At 37.5% G+C, this 20,692-nt stretch overlaps 1 protein-coding gene across 1 annotated transcript in view; it reads right to left on the reverse strand.

Moving 5' to 3' along the window:
* Positions 1–1,608: 1,608 nt before the first annotated feature.
* NLGN1 (neuroligin 1) overlaps positions 1,609–20,692 on the reverse strand; it is a 755,412-nt gene continuing 736,328 nt past the window's right edge. Inside the window, exons 5-7 of the mRNA XM_052661504.1 lie at positions 7,417–7,629; positions 3,235–4,024; positions 1,609–2,431 (exon numbers count right to left, since the gene is read on the reverse strand). Coding sequence (XP_052517464.1) covers positions 1,609–2,431; positions 3,235–4,024; positions 7,417–7,629 — 1,826 coding nt within the window. The remainder of the gene's footprint in view (positions 2,432–3,234; positions 4,025–7,416; positions 7,630–20,692) is intronic.

Genomic DNA, 20,692 nt, shown 5'->3' on the forward strand with positions numbered 1-20,692 from the left:
GGTTTCTGTTACTGCAGTTAGTTTGTCAGAGAAAGTTCTTTGCATTATCTTACAAACTATCAAAATTGCTAGTCATCTGAAAAAATGTAAAAAAAAATCACATAACTTTAGTCTAATAGAAATATAGTACAGGTAAGAGAGAAAGTATTTATCAGGATGTGCTCTTTAAGTCCATCTCGATTTTTTTTAATATAAATGTACATCTGATTACATATACAAACATTTGGAAAGGTCTGTGATATACTGTTACTGGTAAACAACAAGGGGATGAAGAGTTTTCTGTGGTCTTAGAATATTCATTTAAAATCACACGTACGTGTAAGACTACAATCCTCCAGGTGTTGACGGTCCTTCTAGGTTCTTTATCTACGTTGCACTCTATTGAGACTGTGTGAGTAAATTCCAGTGAAGGAACCTCAGTGAGAAAGATAAGTGACGTGAGGAGGGACATAACTTTATACTGAATTATCAGTAAACATTTTGTCATGCAACATGAGTAAATCAATGAACTGAGAACTGTAATCAGAGTGGTAATTTGGGGCATCCTTAGATCATAAAGACTTGCAAGTTACTCTTTGGACACACTTCACCTTACCCAAAGGAACAAAATACAGAATAACAAAAACCACAGCAAATTATAGATTCTGCAACGTATGTCTGATTAGGGTTATATTTCTAGAAAATATTTAGATGGGAATGAAAAGAACATTAAAAACACAGGAAATTTTTTTTTTTTCTGGGATTCATATCAGCGAGTATTCACCACTATACCTATAGTTTCTTCAGATACATTTAGTAACTAATTCCTTCTATTATCAAAACTACTGTGAATTATTTTATTGTAATTACTTTTGCCCCCTAAATTCTTCTTTAGTTTCTGCCAATTGATGGAGGAAGCTTCTATTAAAAACTTCAATGGGATGAGAAGAATTTTAATTACGGCTTAATCAGTAGCACAGCCACCAAGCATATAAATTATCATGCACATCGTGCTAAAAATATCCAGTTTCCTTTATCCCCACAACTTTATACTGACAGCACTTATGTGATAATGTTGTACCTGCCAGTCTTTAAACTTCTTTGTTTTACTGGCAAATTTCAGCATGAGCCTCCGCTAAGGCCATTAACAGCATTGGTGCTTTGTGTACTTATCCAAATATGTAAATATGGTCTACACAATAAAACAGCTCCAAATAAAAACTGGTGAAAATTATCTGACATTCCATTGGTGTGTCCCTTGTGCATATTCATGGTTATTTTTAAAATTTTTATATTTTATATTTCAGACATAGTTCTTTCCTGTTTGGTGTTCCACATGCCTAATTCCATTATGTAACATAAATCTTCAAAAAATTAATTCTTGAATGTGAATGAAAAAGTATCATTCAGAACAATTGCTTCAAGCAATTGAAATTCACTTTTAAAGTTGATTTGTGTATATATGTACAATTCTTTTTTTTTTCAAAACCCCCAAAGTTCTTGATATGTATATTCACATAATATTCCTCCTTATTTAAATAGTAAGAGTCTTGTAGGTTGAAAGCCAAGGAATCTTCAGCAATCTTTTACTGCAATCCATCAAAAAAATAGTTTGTTTCTCTTATCTGGCTATACCCTGGTTGTTGAATGTGAATGGGGGTGGGGGTGGGGATGGGGCAGAGTATTGTTCTGTCCTCCAGTAAATGTATTGAATGTGTGTAAGGGTTGAATCCCTGGTATAGTGTTGGGAATCATTGTGATGGTGTTGGGTGTCATTAAGGGAACATCATCAGGTGACCTCCTCATAGCTAGTGTGTAATCTGGGGGGCAGGCGGTCCGGAGAACCACCTCGTGTGGATGGATGGACTCACACTCATGATCCAAATCAGTGTGCTTCATTTGCAGGGACATGATCTCCTCTTCTTGTGCGTGGGTCAGATCATTGGTAGTCGTGCGCTGAGGGCTGCATCTCCTGTGAACGTCATGTCTCCTCTTATCCTTTTTGTAGTACAGGGCTGCAAAGGCCAAGATGTTCAGAAACAGCAGTGATGCTCCAACGGCGATAGTGACGCTCAGCTCTGTTGAGTAGTCCCTTTGATCCACTGAAAATGGACTTGGCTGTTGTTTGGGATCATCCTGCTTGGCAGTGGGAAAGGCTGATGTGACAGGTACGGAATTTTTTCTTGTAGGTCTGAAAGTGATGTCAGTTGATGGCACTTTAGTTGTTGTCGAGGTATACTGAGAAATGTCATTGAGATTATGCAGATGAGGTACCAGCTCCAACCAGAGGTTTACCTTATTGGCTCTGTAATGTTCTTTAACTCTTGGTTTTAATCCAATATGGAGATAAAGTTGGTCTTTCTGGGAATATCTGGTCCATGCTACTTCTTCAAAGCGATTGGGTTTGGTATGGATGAATTTTGTGTCTTGAGGGACTGGTTGATTTGGGTCACTAGAAAAGAGAAATTATGACAAAGAAATTTGCTTTATTTTTAAAAATTCATAACAGCACTAGTTTAACATTTAATTGAAGAGGTAACTCAGCAAGGCTTTAGACTGTTTTAATATAACTTGGGTTAATTTAGAAATAGCAATTCCATTTCAGGCAGGTTGTTAAATGTTTGATAACATAATTTGAGTAAATCTCAGTTTCTTGTTCTCTCTACCCATGGACTGCTACACATCCAAAGATTAAAAAATTCAAGTACCAGTGAGTTTTCTCATAGGCAAGATAGCAGAGACAGCAGTGGGGAAAAGTTGGGATTTGGAATTGGCAGGTGAGGATTGGAGTCCTAATGCTGTTATATACTAGATATTTGAATATATCTATGTGAAACTTTCATAGCCTAAGGCCCTTTTTATGTACAATGGAATTATGGTATTTGACCTGCTCTCCTCACAAGGTACTTGGGAGGATCAAAAGGCATACAGTACTGTAAACTGAAAATCTCTATAAAATAAAACTTGTCATTATTGAATAATAATAATAAATCCTGTGTAATTAAAAAAAGAAACAAAATAAATTTAATTGAGTAATGCAATAAAGATAAAAGACTTTCTTAATAAGCTTTACAAAGTAAGAATAAAGCAGTGATTTCTGAAACACCACAAATATAAATTTTGAATAAAAGAACTTAAATATCATTGGCATCAACCTATTAAATTAAATCATTTGGACACAAAAGATGTATATTTTAAGTGCTTAAGAGGATATTTTTACTAAAGTATAGCAAACTTCATTCCTTAGGTACCTACCCAGTTTTAGCAAAATTTGTCCAGTATGTCATTACGACAGCACTCAGCATCACATCATTTTTGGAGAAATTGCAAGGAAATAACTCTGTAGGTCCAATCATGGGTATTCCTAGTACATAGGGAACCTCATCTCCATGAGCTGCATCAGCCCAAGCTGGAACCTGATCTGTTTGGCAATGATGGTAAAAGGCATAGAAATAGGTGGGTGAACCAAAATTTGAGTGAAGATCTGCTGTAGCTACAGCTGGTGCCACCCACTGATGGTCCGTAAACAAAGCTAATAACGTCTTCCTTCTGGTTTCAGGGTTATGACGGTCAGCCCAGTCAGTATACATGAATTTAATGGTTTCTCTCAAAACATCTTTGCCTTCAGGATATCCATATAAGTTATCAACAAAATTAGAAACAGCAAAGTCAAAATCACTAGCAGATATACCATCATCACTATCTACTATATTTTCAACAAATTTTAATCCTTCCCCTTGGTTAACTCCTAACATTATATCATAGTTGAGAAACTCTCCTTGCTCCATCAGTATCTGAGGGTCATCTGGTATCACATCACCATCAATCACAGGTCCAAAGGCTATGTGGTATCGTGCTGGTTGAATATCTTGGTCAACAAGTTCTTTGTAAGGCTTCTTCTGCAGGCATTCCACTAACTCTACTGTATCTGAAACATTGCAACCAACTTTTGTGGCCAACATTCTAGCATATTTTGCAGGTTGGAAACTAACAGCCCAGCTGGAAAGGGCTGTTCCACTTTGAGCTATTGCTCGTTGAAAGAGTCCTATAGGGAAAAAAAAAATAATAATAACAAAACGTTTCAGATGACCTTTGAATAATGTTGTGGTAAAACAATCAAATCTGATATTTGAGATGTGTATATAAAAACCCAGATATGACTCAAGAAACAGGGAGATAGAGACATTTTTGCCTAAGAGAAGGTACACAAATTCATCCCCAGGGTACAATGAATTGGAAAGATGGATTAGAGTCTTCTGCTTTCAGTAGCAGCTGCTTTGAGAAGAAAGAGATCTAAATTGTGCACTGTCTCAAAAAAGAGTAAACAAGGGAAATGGAGAATGTGGAAATAGTAGTGGTAAAAGAAGTCTCAAGTATTCATTTGCTCAGCATGTAAACACCTATGTTACTGTCACAGCCAACCAGATGGGGCTCTCTCCCCTTTAGCTCTACATCAGACTTTGTAAGTCTTTTGAGGATATTTCCTCCAATTTGGCTGCATGTATCTTTCTTCAAAATGGCTCTGTGTGTTTGTTTTAATCAGAATTTATTTGAAAACAATTGTTGATATGTTTACATAATTACTGGGACTGGGAATCTGCTAATACCCTGGGGATGGCCTTAAAGGCACACAAAACAGAATATCACTTTAGACATACTCTTTCCAACTCTTTATATTAGACACAGTATGTTGAATACTCATCTTTCTGAGGAAGATATAACATTTGCAGTGTATTCACTAGGTTAAAGAGAAAACCATCAGCAGAAGGATTTAGTGGGGGCGGGAGGTGGTTTAAGTTTTTCCACTGTTGAACGTGCACTGCTATATTTTATCATAAAAGATGAAAAGTACATGGTCCATTGCTTTTCATTTAATTACATTTAAAGATTATAAATCATGGTCCCATATGCAGCTTGATAAGAGCTGCATACCATTCAAATTTATAAATGAATTTTACTTATTAGGGTATTTTCTAATAAAATTCTCATTTTTAAAATATAATTTATCTATTCTATTTTAAAAATTACCTTTATTATCAATTTCCAAACATAGCTTTGTATTTCAGCTATTCAAACACATGCTCAATCATTCATATGTGTTAACGTATAAGAATTCTTTTTCACAAAGGTGCTAAAGTAATGACTAAATTAGAAGCAAAGCTTTCTTTTTTTTCTACAAACACATATACGTATTCAAAATGCCTGTAATGTTTCCAGATAATTATAAAATATTCAAAAAGCCAAACAATACTAATAAATATTTGTTTTGATTTCTGACATCTTTATGAAAATATTTTCAGTTTGCTATAGCAAAGAGAATACCTATAGTACGAATAACTTTTTAAAATTGTGCTTGTCAACATTGGCTCAGAGAAATGTTTTACTGCTTAAAAACTTTATAGCTAAAATAAGACATCTATAAGATTCTTTCCCATTATAGGGACTTAATGACGTTAACTAAATACACCCAAAAAATACATATATCACATTTAATATAGTCTGAAATATGCCATCTAAATGGTACTGGGAAAATCCACATATTTTATCATTAGTGAGAGTGCTAGTATGCATTATTGTTACAGGCCTGAGAATTGTTGCAGCTCTGGGAAGTTCCCAAACTTTAAAGTCTATGTCTGTAACGGAGATAAAATTAGCCTGATGATTCCAAGACCCCTTCTGAGCATCTCCTGGTCAATTTAGGCAGCTTTGTTACTAGAAGTAAGCTTAGAACTAGATCACACGTAAGTACATTTATCTAGCCAGGCATGGATAGATTTCCTTGAAGAGTGTGTGTGATGGAATGCTATGTTTTCACCTGTTTACACAGCCATTTGCCACTGTTTACCACATTGATTGATTGATGAATAGCAACACTATCTGATGAAGTAATTGATTCATCTCTTTAGAAAATGCTAGTTTTATACTGGCTGAAAATGGCTTTGATACCCATGTTCACTTTACATTTAGAAAAAAAAGTTTAGAAAAAAATCAGTGCAAATACCCTTTGAGACCAAAGGACCCTAAGAAGTCTGAAAAGATTGGCTAATGTTATCCTAGATAAGTACTGGCATTAGTATAGTCTTCAAGCTAGAACATTCTAATCTGTTCAATTAAGGAAAAAAACAACAAACTTTATTATTTCAAAATAAGTCATTTCACTGAAGACCAAAATCTCTATACTTTGGAAGAGTTCTCATACATGTGTCATTTTGTTATCTCAAATCAGAACTCTACTGATACAAGTGAGATATTATATAAACTATGTCTACAAATTAAGTCAATAATAATATATGATCCTCCAAATATATAAACTCATTTAATGACTGTTATTCTGAAATTTGACGTTAATGTGTCTTTGATGCCAAAAACAAATATTCTGTGTCTGGTGCTCATATCCTAAAACTTAGTCTTACAAGCTGACGAGCTTCATGATTTAAAACTGACAGTGTATACTTTCTTAATATCTATAAACTGACAATGGAAAAGCAGAAAACATAAGATGGTCTATGTTGATATGTATTCTCTCTTTTCCTATCTATTCTGTATGTATAATGGAGAGAAAATATTCACTTTATAGACTTCTCCAACAAAACACCACTGTTCTTGTGGATATTTCAAATTAATAATGCTATAAGAATGGGTGACTAAACTCATGGTAAAGTGGGAGTTCATAAAGACCAGCATGATAAGCCTTGCACAGGCATTTTGGAAAAAAGATGTCAAGGCCAGAAAATGGAGGCAAAAACAATATCTCATGGATTTAACCAGCCTCAGTGCTCCAGGCTGCTTTGACAGGCTTCAGGGGGAAAAAATAACATTTTTGGAGTTGAAAATAGAAAAAGAACAAAATCAAACATATTTTTCTTTTTAATCAAAAGCTCTACTAGTGACCTTAATGCTTTGACAATTTTGGATCATGCATGCAAGATAATCAAATGTCTGTCCTCTACTCAGACAAGTGAAAATGACGTTTTCAGATGAACTAGCTTACAACCGCTTCCTTATTATCTTCATACTAGTAAAGGGTTAAAAAAGTTTACCATCTAGAAAATGGATTATATACAAGCCTTGCATTAAACGATAATTTTTTTAAAAATCCATGTCTTTGATTTTGATTACTGAATCAACATAACAGAAATGTGAACATCTTTGATTTTCCCCAAAATCACCCTTTGGAGGAGAGAAACATTACTGTAATGCTAATTATTCTGAAATGTGCTTGTAAGGGCATCCATACCAAGCTCCACAGGAAACAAAGAAAAGAGTTTGACAAAAATTTAAACATGCATAGAGAAGCTGAAGAAACAAAGTTTGAAACAGTTATTGAGTTCACTCTAACATTTAGTTTAAACAGAGATATATACAGAGCATCACATACTACTGATGGTGGTGGCATGCAGACACCAAAATTGTCAAAATTTGCAACCTGCATAATACCTTTGGTTGAATTGCTCCAACGGTTACCTTCAGAATAATGGGATAAAGTCAGCAGATTGACACATGAACCCCCAGCGCCAGATCCAAAAACAGTGATTCTTAAGGGGTCACCACCAAAGAATCCAATATTCTCACTAGTCCATCTTAAAGCCTGTATGAGATCAAGGAGTCCATAGTTTCCTTTTGCAGCCTGATCCCCTGTGCTCAAGAAACCTGGAAAATAGAAATCAAAAGACATCAAAGAACACTCTTTTGAGTTGACATGAGTCAAACAGATATAAAATTTAAATAAAATTGAAACCTGTTTTCATCAAGATGAGTAGAACCCAGGTTCTTTAGGGAAAAAATGATTTGCCACCAGAATAAACTAATTTACTTTAGGAAGAATAGCAGAGACTAAAATCTGGAAAATGATATTTATCTTCCCCAAATGTTTCCCAAGCTATCCAGGTAACAGGTATCAGGTATCAGGTAAAGAGAGAATGAAAACATTGTGAAAGACCTCAAGAGAGACATTCTAGGGGCTGACTTACTTGGTGGAGGTATTTGAGATAGTATCATGGAGTGTGGAGAAGGCAATGGCACCCCACTCCACTACTCTTGCCTTGCAAATCCCATGGATGGAGGAGCCTGGTAGGTTGCAGTCCATGGGGTCGCTAAGAGTTGGACACGACTGAGCGACTTCACTTTCACTTTTCACTTTCATGCATTGGAGAAGGAAATGGCAACCCACTCCGGTGTTCTTGCCTGGAGAATCCCAGGGACTGGGGAGCCTGGTGGGCTGCCGTCTCTGGGGTCGCAAAGAGCCAGAAACGACTGAAGCGACTTAGCAGTAGCAGCAGCAGTAGCAGTAGCAGCATCATGGGGTGTATGAGGTTGTGTTTTTGCATAAAAACTGTCAGTCCTCAAGATGCTCGTGGTCTAATATGGTTGGAATTTCAGGTATGTGTGGTAGACTGGCAGGATATGAGGACACAGAACAGGGGTATTTTTCTAAGACTTGTGCATAAAATTATATGCAACTCTTTGTATGTATAGGTATATGCACATATTTATTGATGATGTGCCATGGTTAAGAATCACTGTAGCTGATATAATTTGAGATTACATTTTAGAATGCCCAAAATGATAAACTGAGATAATATAAGAAGTTAGAAAACAATATAGGACATTTGAAGATTCTTGAAGAGTTGAGATTCATATTTCTCTAATGTTCAAAGCTCCATTTCATAGTGAAGAGGAATATATGTTGATTAATAGAGAGAATGAGGGTGGGGAGAGGTTACAAAGATCTAAACTGACAGAGTAGAAAAGGCAATTTAAAAAAAGGAGATGGATAGTGTAAAACTGACAAACAGAAACCTCAATTAAAATAGAGCTGGGAAGTCAGAAAGGGGAGCTGTCATGCACTGTGACAATAGCAGAGCCCAACAGAAGAAAAGCTTTCCTTGCCTGGCAAGAGCTCAGCCAGAGAGACTCTCACAACTCAGTCCCTGAAAAGCCTCTATACTTCAAACTCTTCAAAGTCCTCCAAAAGACTCTTTGTTTACTATATGCTCCCACATTCCTTTTCCCTTTTTAAAAAAATGTCCTTCTCTCTTTGCTGTGGGGGGACTGGCATGTGGCTCGCCACAGTTGTAGACCCCAAACTGCAATTCTTTGTTGATCCCAAGCAAACCCATTTCTACTGGAGAAATTGCTGGCAGTCTATTTAAGTCAACATTTTGGTGCCCTGCATGGAGATCCAGAGAAGATCCCTGATGATTTCCAGGCTAGTGATGGTAGACAAGTGTGATGCTCACATTGAACCCATTGCTGCTCACTGCTTTTCTTGTCAGCCCTGGAATTTAAGAGTTAGTCTTTCTTCTGGATGTAAGCTTCTGCCCTATTTGCATTTTGAAGCCCTCCAGTCTTTACTGGGGATCTGTTTTAAGACTATGTCTTTTCTGGCTACCTGGAGAAGGAAATCACAATCTACTCCACTACTATTGCCTGGAAAATGCCATGGACAAAGGAGCCTGATAGGCTACAGTCCATGGGGTCGCAAAGAATCAGACACGACTGAGAGACTTCACTTCACTTCACTTCTTTTCTGGCTAAGACTTTGTTCTGTATGTGTGCGAGTACTTATTTGGCATCTGCCTGATTTTTGAAATTGGCCTTCTTGAATTGGAACTGTGCTCATCTTCGGCAGGATTCCTTCTGGAACAGGGGGTAGGACTGTTCCTCCTGGAATTGGCTAGCCTTTGGTTCATTCCACTGGGATCAGGGGCTGCTTCATTATAACTGTGTGGGTTCAGCCTTTGACTCAATTCCTTTTGGAAGAGGGGCTATTTTATTGGCACTGTGCTATTAAGCCTTTGGCCTGATTCCCTTTGAATTGGGCTGTTATATTAGAGCTGTACTGAGCAGACCTTCAGAACTAGAGTGTTCCTTCTGAACTGGCTGTTATTAGACCTGCAGGCTGTTTGAGCTATTTGAGTTGCTTGAGATGTTTATGCTATTTGAAAATTATCCTTTTACTCTAGGTAGAAATCTTTGAGAAATGGGATCCCTACTATCTAAAGTTTTGAGCATGCCCATTTACAGGGAGTCTGGCCAATTTTATATTTAAAAACTATAGTCTTTCCTCAGGCATATTTCTAACCAAATGGACCAACCTAACTAAACGTGATTTAGAGTATCACTGGCCATTATGGGGAATTTTTTAAATCCCCAAACTCATTTTTCTTAAAACCAAACTGGACAATAATCCAACATTTCCAGAAACTTAATGTAATACTTATTTTAATTGGTATTCTCAGGTTTCCAAATGTTATCAGGAGCCTAAAATTGCTTCTTTGCAAAATAAGATGTTTAAGATGAATTGAGGCAGAAAAAAAAAAAAAAGAAAGAAAAAGAAAAAACAAAGAAGATTCAGTTCAGTTCAGTCGCTCAGTTGTGTCCAACTTTTTGTGACCCCATGAACCACAGCATGCCAGGCCTCCCTGTCCATCATCAACTCCCGGAGTCCACCCAAACCCATGTCCATTGAGTCGGTGATGCCATCCAACCATCTCATCCTCTGTCGTCCCCTTCTCCTCCTGCCCTCAATCTTTCCCAGGATCAGGGTCTTTTCCAATGAGTCAGCTCTTCGCATCAGGTGGCCAAAGTATTGGAGTTTCAGCTTCAACATCAGTCCTTCCAATGCTTCTAAAACCTCATGCTCCTTCCCTGCCTTCTTTGTCTCAGGACCTGCCTCTGGTGCCATATTCCTCCTTCCCTCTATATCACCTGGTGGTGGTGGTGGTTTAGTTGCACTAAGTTGTGTCCAACTCTTGCAACCCCATGAACTGTAGTCTGACAGGATCCTCTGTCCGTGGGATTTCTCAGGCAAGAATACTAGAGGGGGTTGCCATTTCCTCCTCCAGGGTATCTTCCTGACCCAGGGATTGAACCTGGGTCTCCTGCATTGCAGCCAAATTCTTTACCACTGAGCCTCCAGGGAAGATCTTACATCACCTACACCTTCTTTATAAGCTAAATTCCTCCACACTAATTCTCTTGCCAAACTTCCCTTTTCCTTGAAACCATAGTCAAAGATTTTCCCAAAGTAACAAAAAATCCTCACAGAATTACTAAGGAATTTAATATAGTCATTCAGACTTACCTACCTGGTTTATCTGACTTATATCAGCTAGTTCATAAGTTTGTTGGTGAAGGCCAGACCCACTACTGGATGAAAACTGCTAATTGAAAGGTCTCTAGAATTACAACTGAAAGAGCAGCCTGCTACTTTACTATCTAATCAGGCTCAAGCAATCACCGGTGACTCATCAGGCAATTCCTAGGGATTTACCTAAGTCTGTTGATTGGACAAAATTCAGGCTTGCACACAAAAATCTGATGAAACTGATCATAACTATTAACATCAACTTCAGATTATTTTTAGAGAAAATTCTTTTCTTCTTTCAGATGTTGATTCTATCCTGGTAACTTTAAACTCTATATTTATGAATGGGTTAAACTGAGACCTTTTCTTCCAGTAAAAAGAATCGGGATGGAATGGAAAACCACATCCACTCCTGATTTAGTTAATCTGACAAGCCAGCTTTCTCTCACTCTAAATGAGTCACCTAAAAGGAAAAACATCAACATTCTTAATCTTCAGCTCCAGCAAATGAAGATCCCTAAGCAAAACCTAAGTCTTTCCTGATGGCTCAGAGTAAAGAATCAGCCTGCAATGCAGGAGACATGGATTTGATCCCTGGGTCAGGAAGATCCTCTGGAGAAGGAAATGGCAAACCACTCCAATATTCTTGCCTGGGAAGGCCCATGGACAGTGGAGCCTGGAGGGCTACTACAGTCCATGGGGTCGCAAAAGAGTTGGATACGACTTACAACAACAAACAAAACCCAAACCACCCTGGTTTCTTCTATTATTGAAAAGAGCCAGGAAATTGAAAAAGAGATTGTTACAAATTTAGGTGCTGTAGGCACCTTTAGTTTTCCAACCTGCCTTTCTATGTTCCTTTCACTTCTCAATGACGGGGCTCCAAAGGACCACAGGGGCTCTTCCCAACCCTCCCTCTTGATCGGCTTGGAGAAATATTACTCCAGATTGGGGATGAATCTCTTCCAGTCCTAAGTCACACTCTCCATGTTCAAACACACTCCTGTAAAGCAGCTCTGCTTTGGAATACTAAAAAGTTCAACTAGTGGGGTTGAACCTCAAGAGGTTCCTGTCTCTGAATCTATTGCCTTTGTTTAGGCCCTTTGAAAGATACACATCATATGAGGTCAAGACTTCTTAGAGAAGAATCATGCCAGAATTGCTCTCTCCCAAAAGGGGACGACAATTCCAGAACTTTACAGCAATCATCAAAGTAACCTACCAGTGGAATTTAATTACCCTTTGACATATTTTATTCATTCTGTCTCTGATGATATTAGGGCTGATTCTGGAAACACTGATCTTTGGCCCTAGTACATCAGTTACCACCTTCCTTATGGGTAAATCATCAACTGATGTTGGTAATTCCATATTACATCTCTTATTAAGATTCAGATGGGAACTTCCCTGCTGGTCCAGTGGTTAAGAATCTGTCCGCCAATGCAGGGGATATGGGTTGCATCCATTCCTGGACCAGAAAGATCCAACATGCTGTGGAGCAACTAAGCACATGTGCCATAACTACTGAGCCAGGTGTTCTAGAGCCCAGGCTCTGCAGCAAGAGAAGCTCCAGCGATCCACAACTAGAGAAAGCCAGCGTGCAGCAACTAAGACCCAGCACAGCCAAAAATAAATTAAAAAAAAAAAAGTTCAAATAGATCCCTCAAAATCTTTCCCCAGAATTAATCAATACCTTACCGTAAAGAAGGCATGAAGCCCATAATAGAAGATTACAAGGCTCGAGGCCTCATTGTCCCTTGTACTAGTCCCTGTAACACTACCATTTTACTGATGAGAAAACCTAAAAGCCAAAGCTGAAAGTCTGTCCAGGACCTCTGAGCAATAAACAAATTGTTATGCCTTGACACCCTATTATTCTCAACCTTTATGCTCTGCTGATATCCACTCCTTCTGGAAGGGAATCCTTTACAGTAATTGATTATGTGGCACATTCTTTAGTATTCCAGTTGTTGACGGTAGCCAATAACTCTTTGCTTTCACTTAGGAAGAAAAACAATTCACCTAGCCAGTAAAATAATGTCTGATGGTTTTGCTGAGAGTTTTTATTATTATCAATCCTGAAGGATGACCTGGATGACACAAAGTTCCTCAGAGGTTCTACTTTGGTGCAATATGTGGAGATTTGCTTCCTGGCTTTCTTCAACCCTTTTTACAAGAAGGGAACCACCACTTGCTAAGACTTTCAGCCTTAAAGGGACATGAGGTCTCCAAGGGAAAATTGCAGTTTGTTCAAACCTGGGCTCGATATTAAGGGCATCTGATGTTATTAATAGAACAAGGGCTTTACCTAGATCCAGATAGATTTCATGGTGTCTTAAATTTCCTTAAACCCAAAACTAAGCACCGATTCTGAAGTTTCCTTAAGCTAGTCAGTTCAGTTAAGTTCAGTCACTCAGTCGTGTCCCATTCTTTGCAACCCCATGGACTGCAGCATGCCAGGCCTCCCTGTCCATCACCAACTCCTGGAGTTAAGCTAGTCAGTTACTGCCAAAAATGGATTCCAAAATTTCTCTCTTATGGCCAAATTTCTATATGTTTTTCTCAACAATAACAACCTTGACCCAATTTTATGGGAAGAACTGGATGATGACATAGCCTTTGAGGCCTTAAAGAAGAGTTTGATGAACTTACCTGACCCTTGGATATCCTAATGACCAGATTCTCTTTTTCTTTTTTTTTTTTATATATAAAAAGGAAATGAATGTCTTGGATGTACTCGCTCGTAAACACGGGGAGCACCACTGACCCATGCATGGAGTAGCCAGCAAATCACCCCCTGGCACAGGGATATCCCCCTTCGCTTAGAGCCACTACGACTACTGCCCTTCTGATTAAGGCCACTGAGAAAATTGCTATCCCCTTTCACTATTTTTGTATACCACAGAGTAGAAGCCTTCCTACACTGTCATCACACTCAACATTTCTTTGTCAGCCACCTCATGTCTTATGAAGTTCTTTTGTTAACTGCTCCTCACATGAATCTTCTATGTTGTAACAACCTTAACCTTGCTACTCTTCTCCCCTCTGTCTCTGATGAGGTCCCTCACAACTGCTTAATGCTGATGTACCACCTCCTGACTCCTCCTGATGATCTACAGAAAATTCTTTTGGGTAACATTTACTTCTCACGGTTCACTGATGGTTCGTATTTAAAAGGTAACAATGGGAAATATTGTGCTGGGTTTGCTACTTCAACTCTTTTTGATAGTGTTGAGACAGCACCTTTACTTATGGCTACTTCAGCCCAACACACTGAATTATACACTCTTACAGTGGCTTGTACTTTAGCCAAGGGAAAAACTGCTAATATTTATACTAATAGGAGACATGGTTTCAGAGTACCTCACAATTTTGGAATGTTGTGAAAGCAGTGTGGCTTCCTCACTTTCAGCATAAATAAAAGTGAACCTTATGTTCAGGAACTATTGAATACAATGTTTTCATCTGCTGTTTTAGTATTAAGATTCTGGGGCATTATAAATTTGACTCTCTTGAAGCTAAGGGAAATCACCTTGCTGACCTTTCCATAAAGAAATGCTATCTCTGAAGGAACCAATAGATAAACTTTAATAACATGTATACATAAGAAAGACTCGGGAAGACTTTGCCAAAATGGTTGAAGCCCTCACCTTAAATGCCATTTCAGCTAAAGACAAAAGAGGATGCTGGTTTGGGACTTCAAAGGGAATGAAGGAGATTCACGTGAAGATGGGCCAGGCAGAATGGAGATGCAGATGGAGAAAATGGACTTGTGCACACAGTGGGGGAGAGAGAGAGTGGGATGAGGAGAGGAAGCAGCATCAGCATATCTACACTCTCAAGCATGAGATGGATAGCTGGTGAGAAGTTGCTGTATAGCACATGGAGCCCAGGGTGGCGCTCTGTGATGACCTAGAGGGATGGGATGGGGGGTGGCTTGGGAGGCTTGGGAGGGAGGGAAGGAGGAGGAGGATGGATGTAAAATCATGGCTGATTTGTATTGTTGTATGGCAGAAAACAGCAAAACATTGTAAAAACTAAAAAACTAAAACTTAAAAAATTAAATTAAATTTTAAAAAGATGTACCAAGCAGAGACATGGGACACAGAGCTGACTTTAATTTATATGAATTGCTAAACTCTCCCTACCACATTGAGCCGATATTCTTCATAGCTATCCCTGGGGACAGTTCACTTCCTGTTATGGGCCCTTTTATCTAATTCTTTAGGCAGCTTTAGGGGGAAGTAAAAGGAAGACTTATTGAGTCTTCTGTTTCTTAAAAATAAACAGCCTAAAATAATCCTCATTCCAAAGACACATTTTGGGGTGACAAATTTTACTTCCCTAAAATATAAATGAAAAAGTATTTTATAAAAGATTCTATTTTATAGATTATTAGTTTATTACATGGAAAATATTTAGAGATATATAGCAATTGATTAAGTATATTAAGGGATGTATTTTCCAATTTCTGTAAGTTTATGGAACTAATTAACTTTAAAAAGTGGATTTATTCTCTTATTGAAGACCCATTATAGAAACTTAACATAATAGTTCAATGTTTGTGATAAAAATTATTTTATTCAATTTAAAATATACCTCTAATTTACTTTTTTGAAAAACATGAAGTCAATTACATTTGTGAAAACAAGACTGTGATAATAATCTCTTTTGACTGAATAACTCAATCCATTCTCAGAATGGATATATGAACCAGAAATTCTTTAGGGTCATTGTGGGAAACAGATGAAGTCAAATCTTCCTGGATAATTTTGAAAAACACTAAGAAATACAAATGATTAGTCTTTCTTTTCCTACAAGACCCAAATGCTAAGAAACAAAAGGACAATTCCTAGTCTATCAGGTAAGTGAGTGTGCGTGTGTACAATCCTGGAAATATTAAATCATTCTTGAGATGGAAGTTTTAAAAAATAGGTTCCAAAGACACATATCTTTCTGGTTAACTCATCTTTTATTGAATCTACATAATAATTTAAGGAAAATTTCATGATATCTTCTTACATAAAAGAATATTGCAAATATGCAATATTCATATATATGAAAGTATATTAAAATATTAAAAAAAGTGACAAGGAACTCTTTTACTTTATTTGCTATTAAGTGAATTTTGGTATAATACAGAACCATTAGTTTAAACTCCTGAAGGAATTTGTTATAAATGTTTTGATCTATAAAAATAGGCTGATGACATGAACCCTGAAAACAACATTATGGAAGGATTACTGTGCATTAGATAGAAAGGACTCTTGAAGGACAAAGGAGATATGAGTGTGTCTGTGTTTGTGTGTGTGTGAGACAAACAGAGGTTGATTAAGAGAATAAGAATACATTCTAGGTAGTTTATTGCTTATAATTCTATATCAAAATATAGATCTAATACATTCAGATCAAAATCTGATATCTAAATATAACTTATGACACGGTGCAAAATCCACAGTTTGTATTTAATTCCTCTTGAAATAATATTGAATGAGTCCAGTTACAGTCAAATAAATCTCTACATTCACACAAAAACTGATTTACTAATAATGAGCATTCAATACATTACATGTAAAAATAAAAAGTAGTAATAAATTATCTGTACAATAACTAAATGTAGTATCTCTTCTATAATTCTAGTTTTAGTTGCATCATTTAAATCACTCAGGAAGATTGGTCAAATAGTTTTGTGTTTGTATAATACTGTAAAGCATGTCAATTATCTCCTTAACCACCTCTATATACAATTAAAAGAAATCTTATAGCATCTTAAAAAAACCTTAAAATCAATTCTCCAAAATTGCACTAAATCATAGCATAAAAAATGGAACAAATCAATGGGCCAAAAAACTAAACAGACATTTCTCCAAAGAAGGTATACAGATGGCTAGCAAACACATGAAAAGATGCTCAACATCACTCATTATCAGAGAACTGAAAATCAAAACCACAATGAGGTACCATTTCACACCAATCAGAATGGCTGCTATCCAAAAGTCCACAAGCAATAAATGCTGGAGAGGATGTGGAGAAAAGGGAACCTTCTTACACTGTTAGTGGGAATGCAAACTAGTACAGCCACTATGGAGAACAGTGTGGAGAGTCCTTAAAAAACTGGAAATAGAACTGCCTTATGACCCAGCAACCCCACTGCTGGGCATATACACTGAGGAAACCAGAATTGAAAGAAACACGTATACCCCAATGTTCATCGCAGCACTGTTTATATTAGCCAGGACATGGAAGCAACCTAGATGTCCATCAGCAGATGAATGGATAAGAAGGCTGTGGTACATATACACAATGGAGTATTACTCAGCCATTAAAAAGAATACATTTGAATCAGTTCTAATGAGGTGGATGAAACTGGAGCTGATTATACAGAGTGAAGTAAGCCAGAAAGAAAAACACCAATACAGTATACTAACGCATATATATGGAATTTAGAAAGATGGTAACGATAACCCTGTATGCAAGACAGCAAAAGAGACACAGATGTATAGAACAGTCTTTTGGACTCTGTGGGAGAGGGAGAGGGTGGGATGATTTGGGAGAATGGCATTGAAACATGTATAATATCATATATGAAACAAATCACCAGTCCAGGTTCGACGCAGGATACAGGATGCTTGGGGCTGGTGCATTGGGACAACCCAGAGGGATGGTATGGGGAGGAAGGAGGGAGGGGGGTTCAGGATGGGGGACACGTGTATGCCCGTGGCAGATTCATGTTGATGTATGGCAAAACCAATACAATACTGTAAAGTAATTAACCTCCAATTAAAATAAATAAATTTATATTAAAAAAATTTTTTTAATGGAACAAATCACTGGGTAAAAGACTATGTCCTAGGCACCTTAAACATAAAGATATTTAAAACTGTGTGACTAATAACCTCAAACTCTCTGGCTAAAAATCCAATCAGAAATCACAGGTGCTAACTCTCCTGATCTTCCTAGGTGCTAAGTCCGGTCAATTCTTCCCTTACACTCTGTCTCTGTATTCTACTCATGTCACTGACTTATCCTAGATACTCTTTTCTTTTTACATTCACACAATCTTTCTGACTAGGTGCTCAGCCTTGGAGCAAACAAGTTTTCCTTATATTCTGTCACCAAACTCACTTTTGAAAAATACTCTGTTTTGAGGGGAGACTGTAATATCAAAATAAAACCCTTATGTTAAGATATAATTGGTTAGTTTCTCTTTATTTTTTGAGTCAAGATTGTTTAAAATATGATGACTTAAAAATTCCTCAAATTGGATAATTTGGGGTCTGAGTAGGGGAAAAGAATACATATAGTATATTTAATTATACATCATCTTTAGCTAGCTTCCTTGTTTTTGTGTTCTCTTGAGAGCTACTGTCCAAATTCTTCTCGGAAAATAACAAAGGATAAAGTCAAAATAATTTCTTTTTTGTGTATATCCTCCAGAAAAAAAATTGCTCTGAAATGACACTGATATCTTAATATCATATTACTCAGTGGTATTTCTAAACTTGTATATTTCGGTACATTGGCTTGTTTCTTGTGAGATAATTTGCTTTTTAATGTCCCATGTTTGGGAAAAGGAAACTGTGTTACTGACCAAGGCTCTTGTTCCTGGTAGCTAAACATGAAGGAATACAATGGGAAAGCAGGTGAATGCTAAAAGATGTATGGAAAGAAAACACCTGTAGATATTTTATTTTTTGTCCCCAAATTCCCAATATTTTCAACATGCCCAAGGTCAATAGATGAGACTGATCCTTCTATATTATAATCTAATTTTAACATTTTGTGACTCCTTCGGCCAAACAGGACTAAAATATTTATTTTAATCAATTTCTTTTGTAAATAGATAGTAATGGAGAGGAAAAAGACCATGATTTGCTTAGCCCTGAATTATGTTTACTATTCCCATTATAAGAATGGCTCAAGGGACTTCCCTGGAGGTTGAGTGGCTGACTCTGTGCTCCCAATTTAGGGGGTCCAGGTTCAGTCTCTCATCGGGGAACTAGATCCCACATGCCACAACTTAAAGATCTTATGTGCCACAACAAACGATCTTGCATGCCTCAACTAAGACTTGGTGCAGCCAAATAAACAAATATATATATATATACGTATATATATGTATATATATATATAATTATTATTATTATTTTTTAAAGGAGGGTTCAAGATGCTGGGTAAAACATCATCCATGTTCACACTTCTTGGTCACTGAGTCAAGAAAAGCTTATCCAACATTCCTTGAATTAGGCTATTGTGTACTCTTGCCTGGAAAATCCCATGGACGGAGGAGCCTGGTAGGCTACAGTCCATGGGGTCGCGAAGAGTTGGACACAGCTAAGCGACTTCACTTTCAATTTTCACTTTCATGCGTTGGAGAAGGAAATGGGAACCCACTCCAGTGTTCTTGCCTGGAGAATCACAGGGACGGGGGAGCCTGGTGGGCTGCCGCCTATCGGGTTGCACAGAGTCGGACACGACTGACGTGACTTAGAAGCAGCAGCAGCAGTGCTTATGTCTTTCAATCTGGAGAAGAAACCTGTTACCAAAACTGACAAAATTTCTGTTTTCTGGATAATCTTTCTCACTAAGAAGTGATAAAACAGAAATCTCCTTTCTAAAAGGTCCACAGACAAGAAATCACACTGTTTAATTGCCTTAATTATGCAGGAATGTGGCTAGTGATTTAAATGCATAGTTTACAATGAGGGACCCACAATGGCTGCCATATAAAGAAAAGGCTTCAGGAACTACCCACTCCCCTGTTCTTGCCTGGAGAATCCCAGGGACAGAGGAGCCTGGTGGGCTGCCGTCTATGGGGTTGCACAGAGTCGGACACGACTGAAGCGACTTAGCAGCAGCAGCGGCAGGAATTACTACAGAGTTTAGAACTATACTATATTGTTTCAGGAACAGTAAGGGCTATACAAATTTTTATAAATATCTAACTGTCTAACGTATATTTTGGTCTCTCTTATGTAGTATGTGTGTGTATATGTACTTGATAATTATAATTTATATTTACAATTTGCTCATCTTCTTACATTTTTTCTGAGCTGAATGTTTCACTCCATCCACCCCCAATGGCCATGCTATACCTGTTTGCTGAACAGGAATTAATAAATTACAATTCTGTTACCACATGGAGACCAACCACTAAACTTTCCAAATGAAACTGTTTGTCTTTCTTTGATGGCAACAGAAGAGTGAAAATTTAGGAGCAAACCCTCTCAGCAGACAACCTCTGGGGAAAATGCTTTTAGAGGTAAAGTGGGTGGCAGTAATTTTAAAGGAATTAAAATAGGACTGTCCTGGGCAAAGCCTATGTGAAAACAGAAAAATACTATTATAGAGTAGTTACCAAAACTGTTAACACATATTAGTTGCACATATTTACTTTGACCTGTGGGATGAAATAGCAAAAAACAAAACAAAACCCAATTTAAAACAAGTGATATTTGAGTCACTTTGACTGTCCTAAAACAAGCAGCAGCAGTCAATAGCACAGAGCTGCGATCTGAGGAGGAAGGAGGCAGGCTGTGTTCCTCAATGCCACACTAGCTGATCCCTGAGGACACAAATGATAAAAAAGAGAAGGACAGGAAATAAAGTCTGGGCAATGAAGAA

The sequence above is a fragment of the Budorcas taxicolor genome, chromosome 1, assembly GCF_023091745.1.
Source record: "Budorcas taxicolor isolate Tak-1 chromosome 1, Takin1.1, whole genome shotgun sequence".
In the NCBI taxonomy this organism is placed as follows: Eukaryota; Metazoa; Chordata; class Mammalia; order Artiodactyla; family Bovidae; genus Budorcas; species Budorcas taxicolor.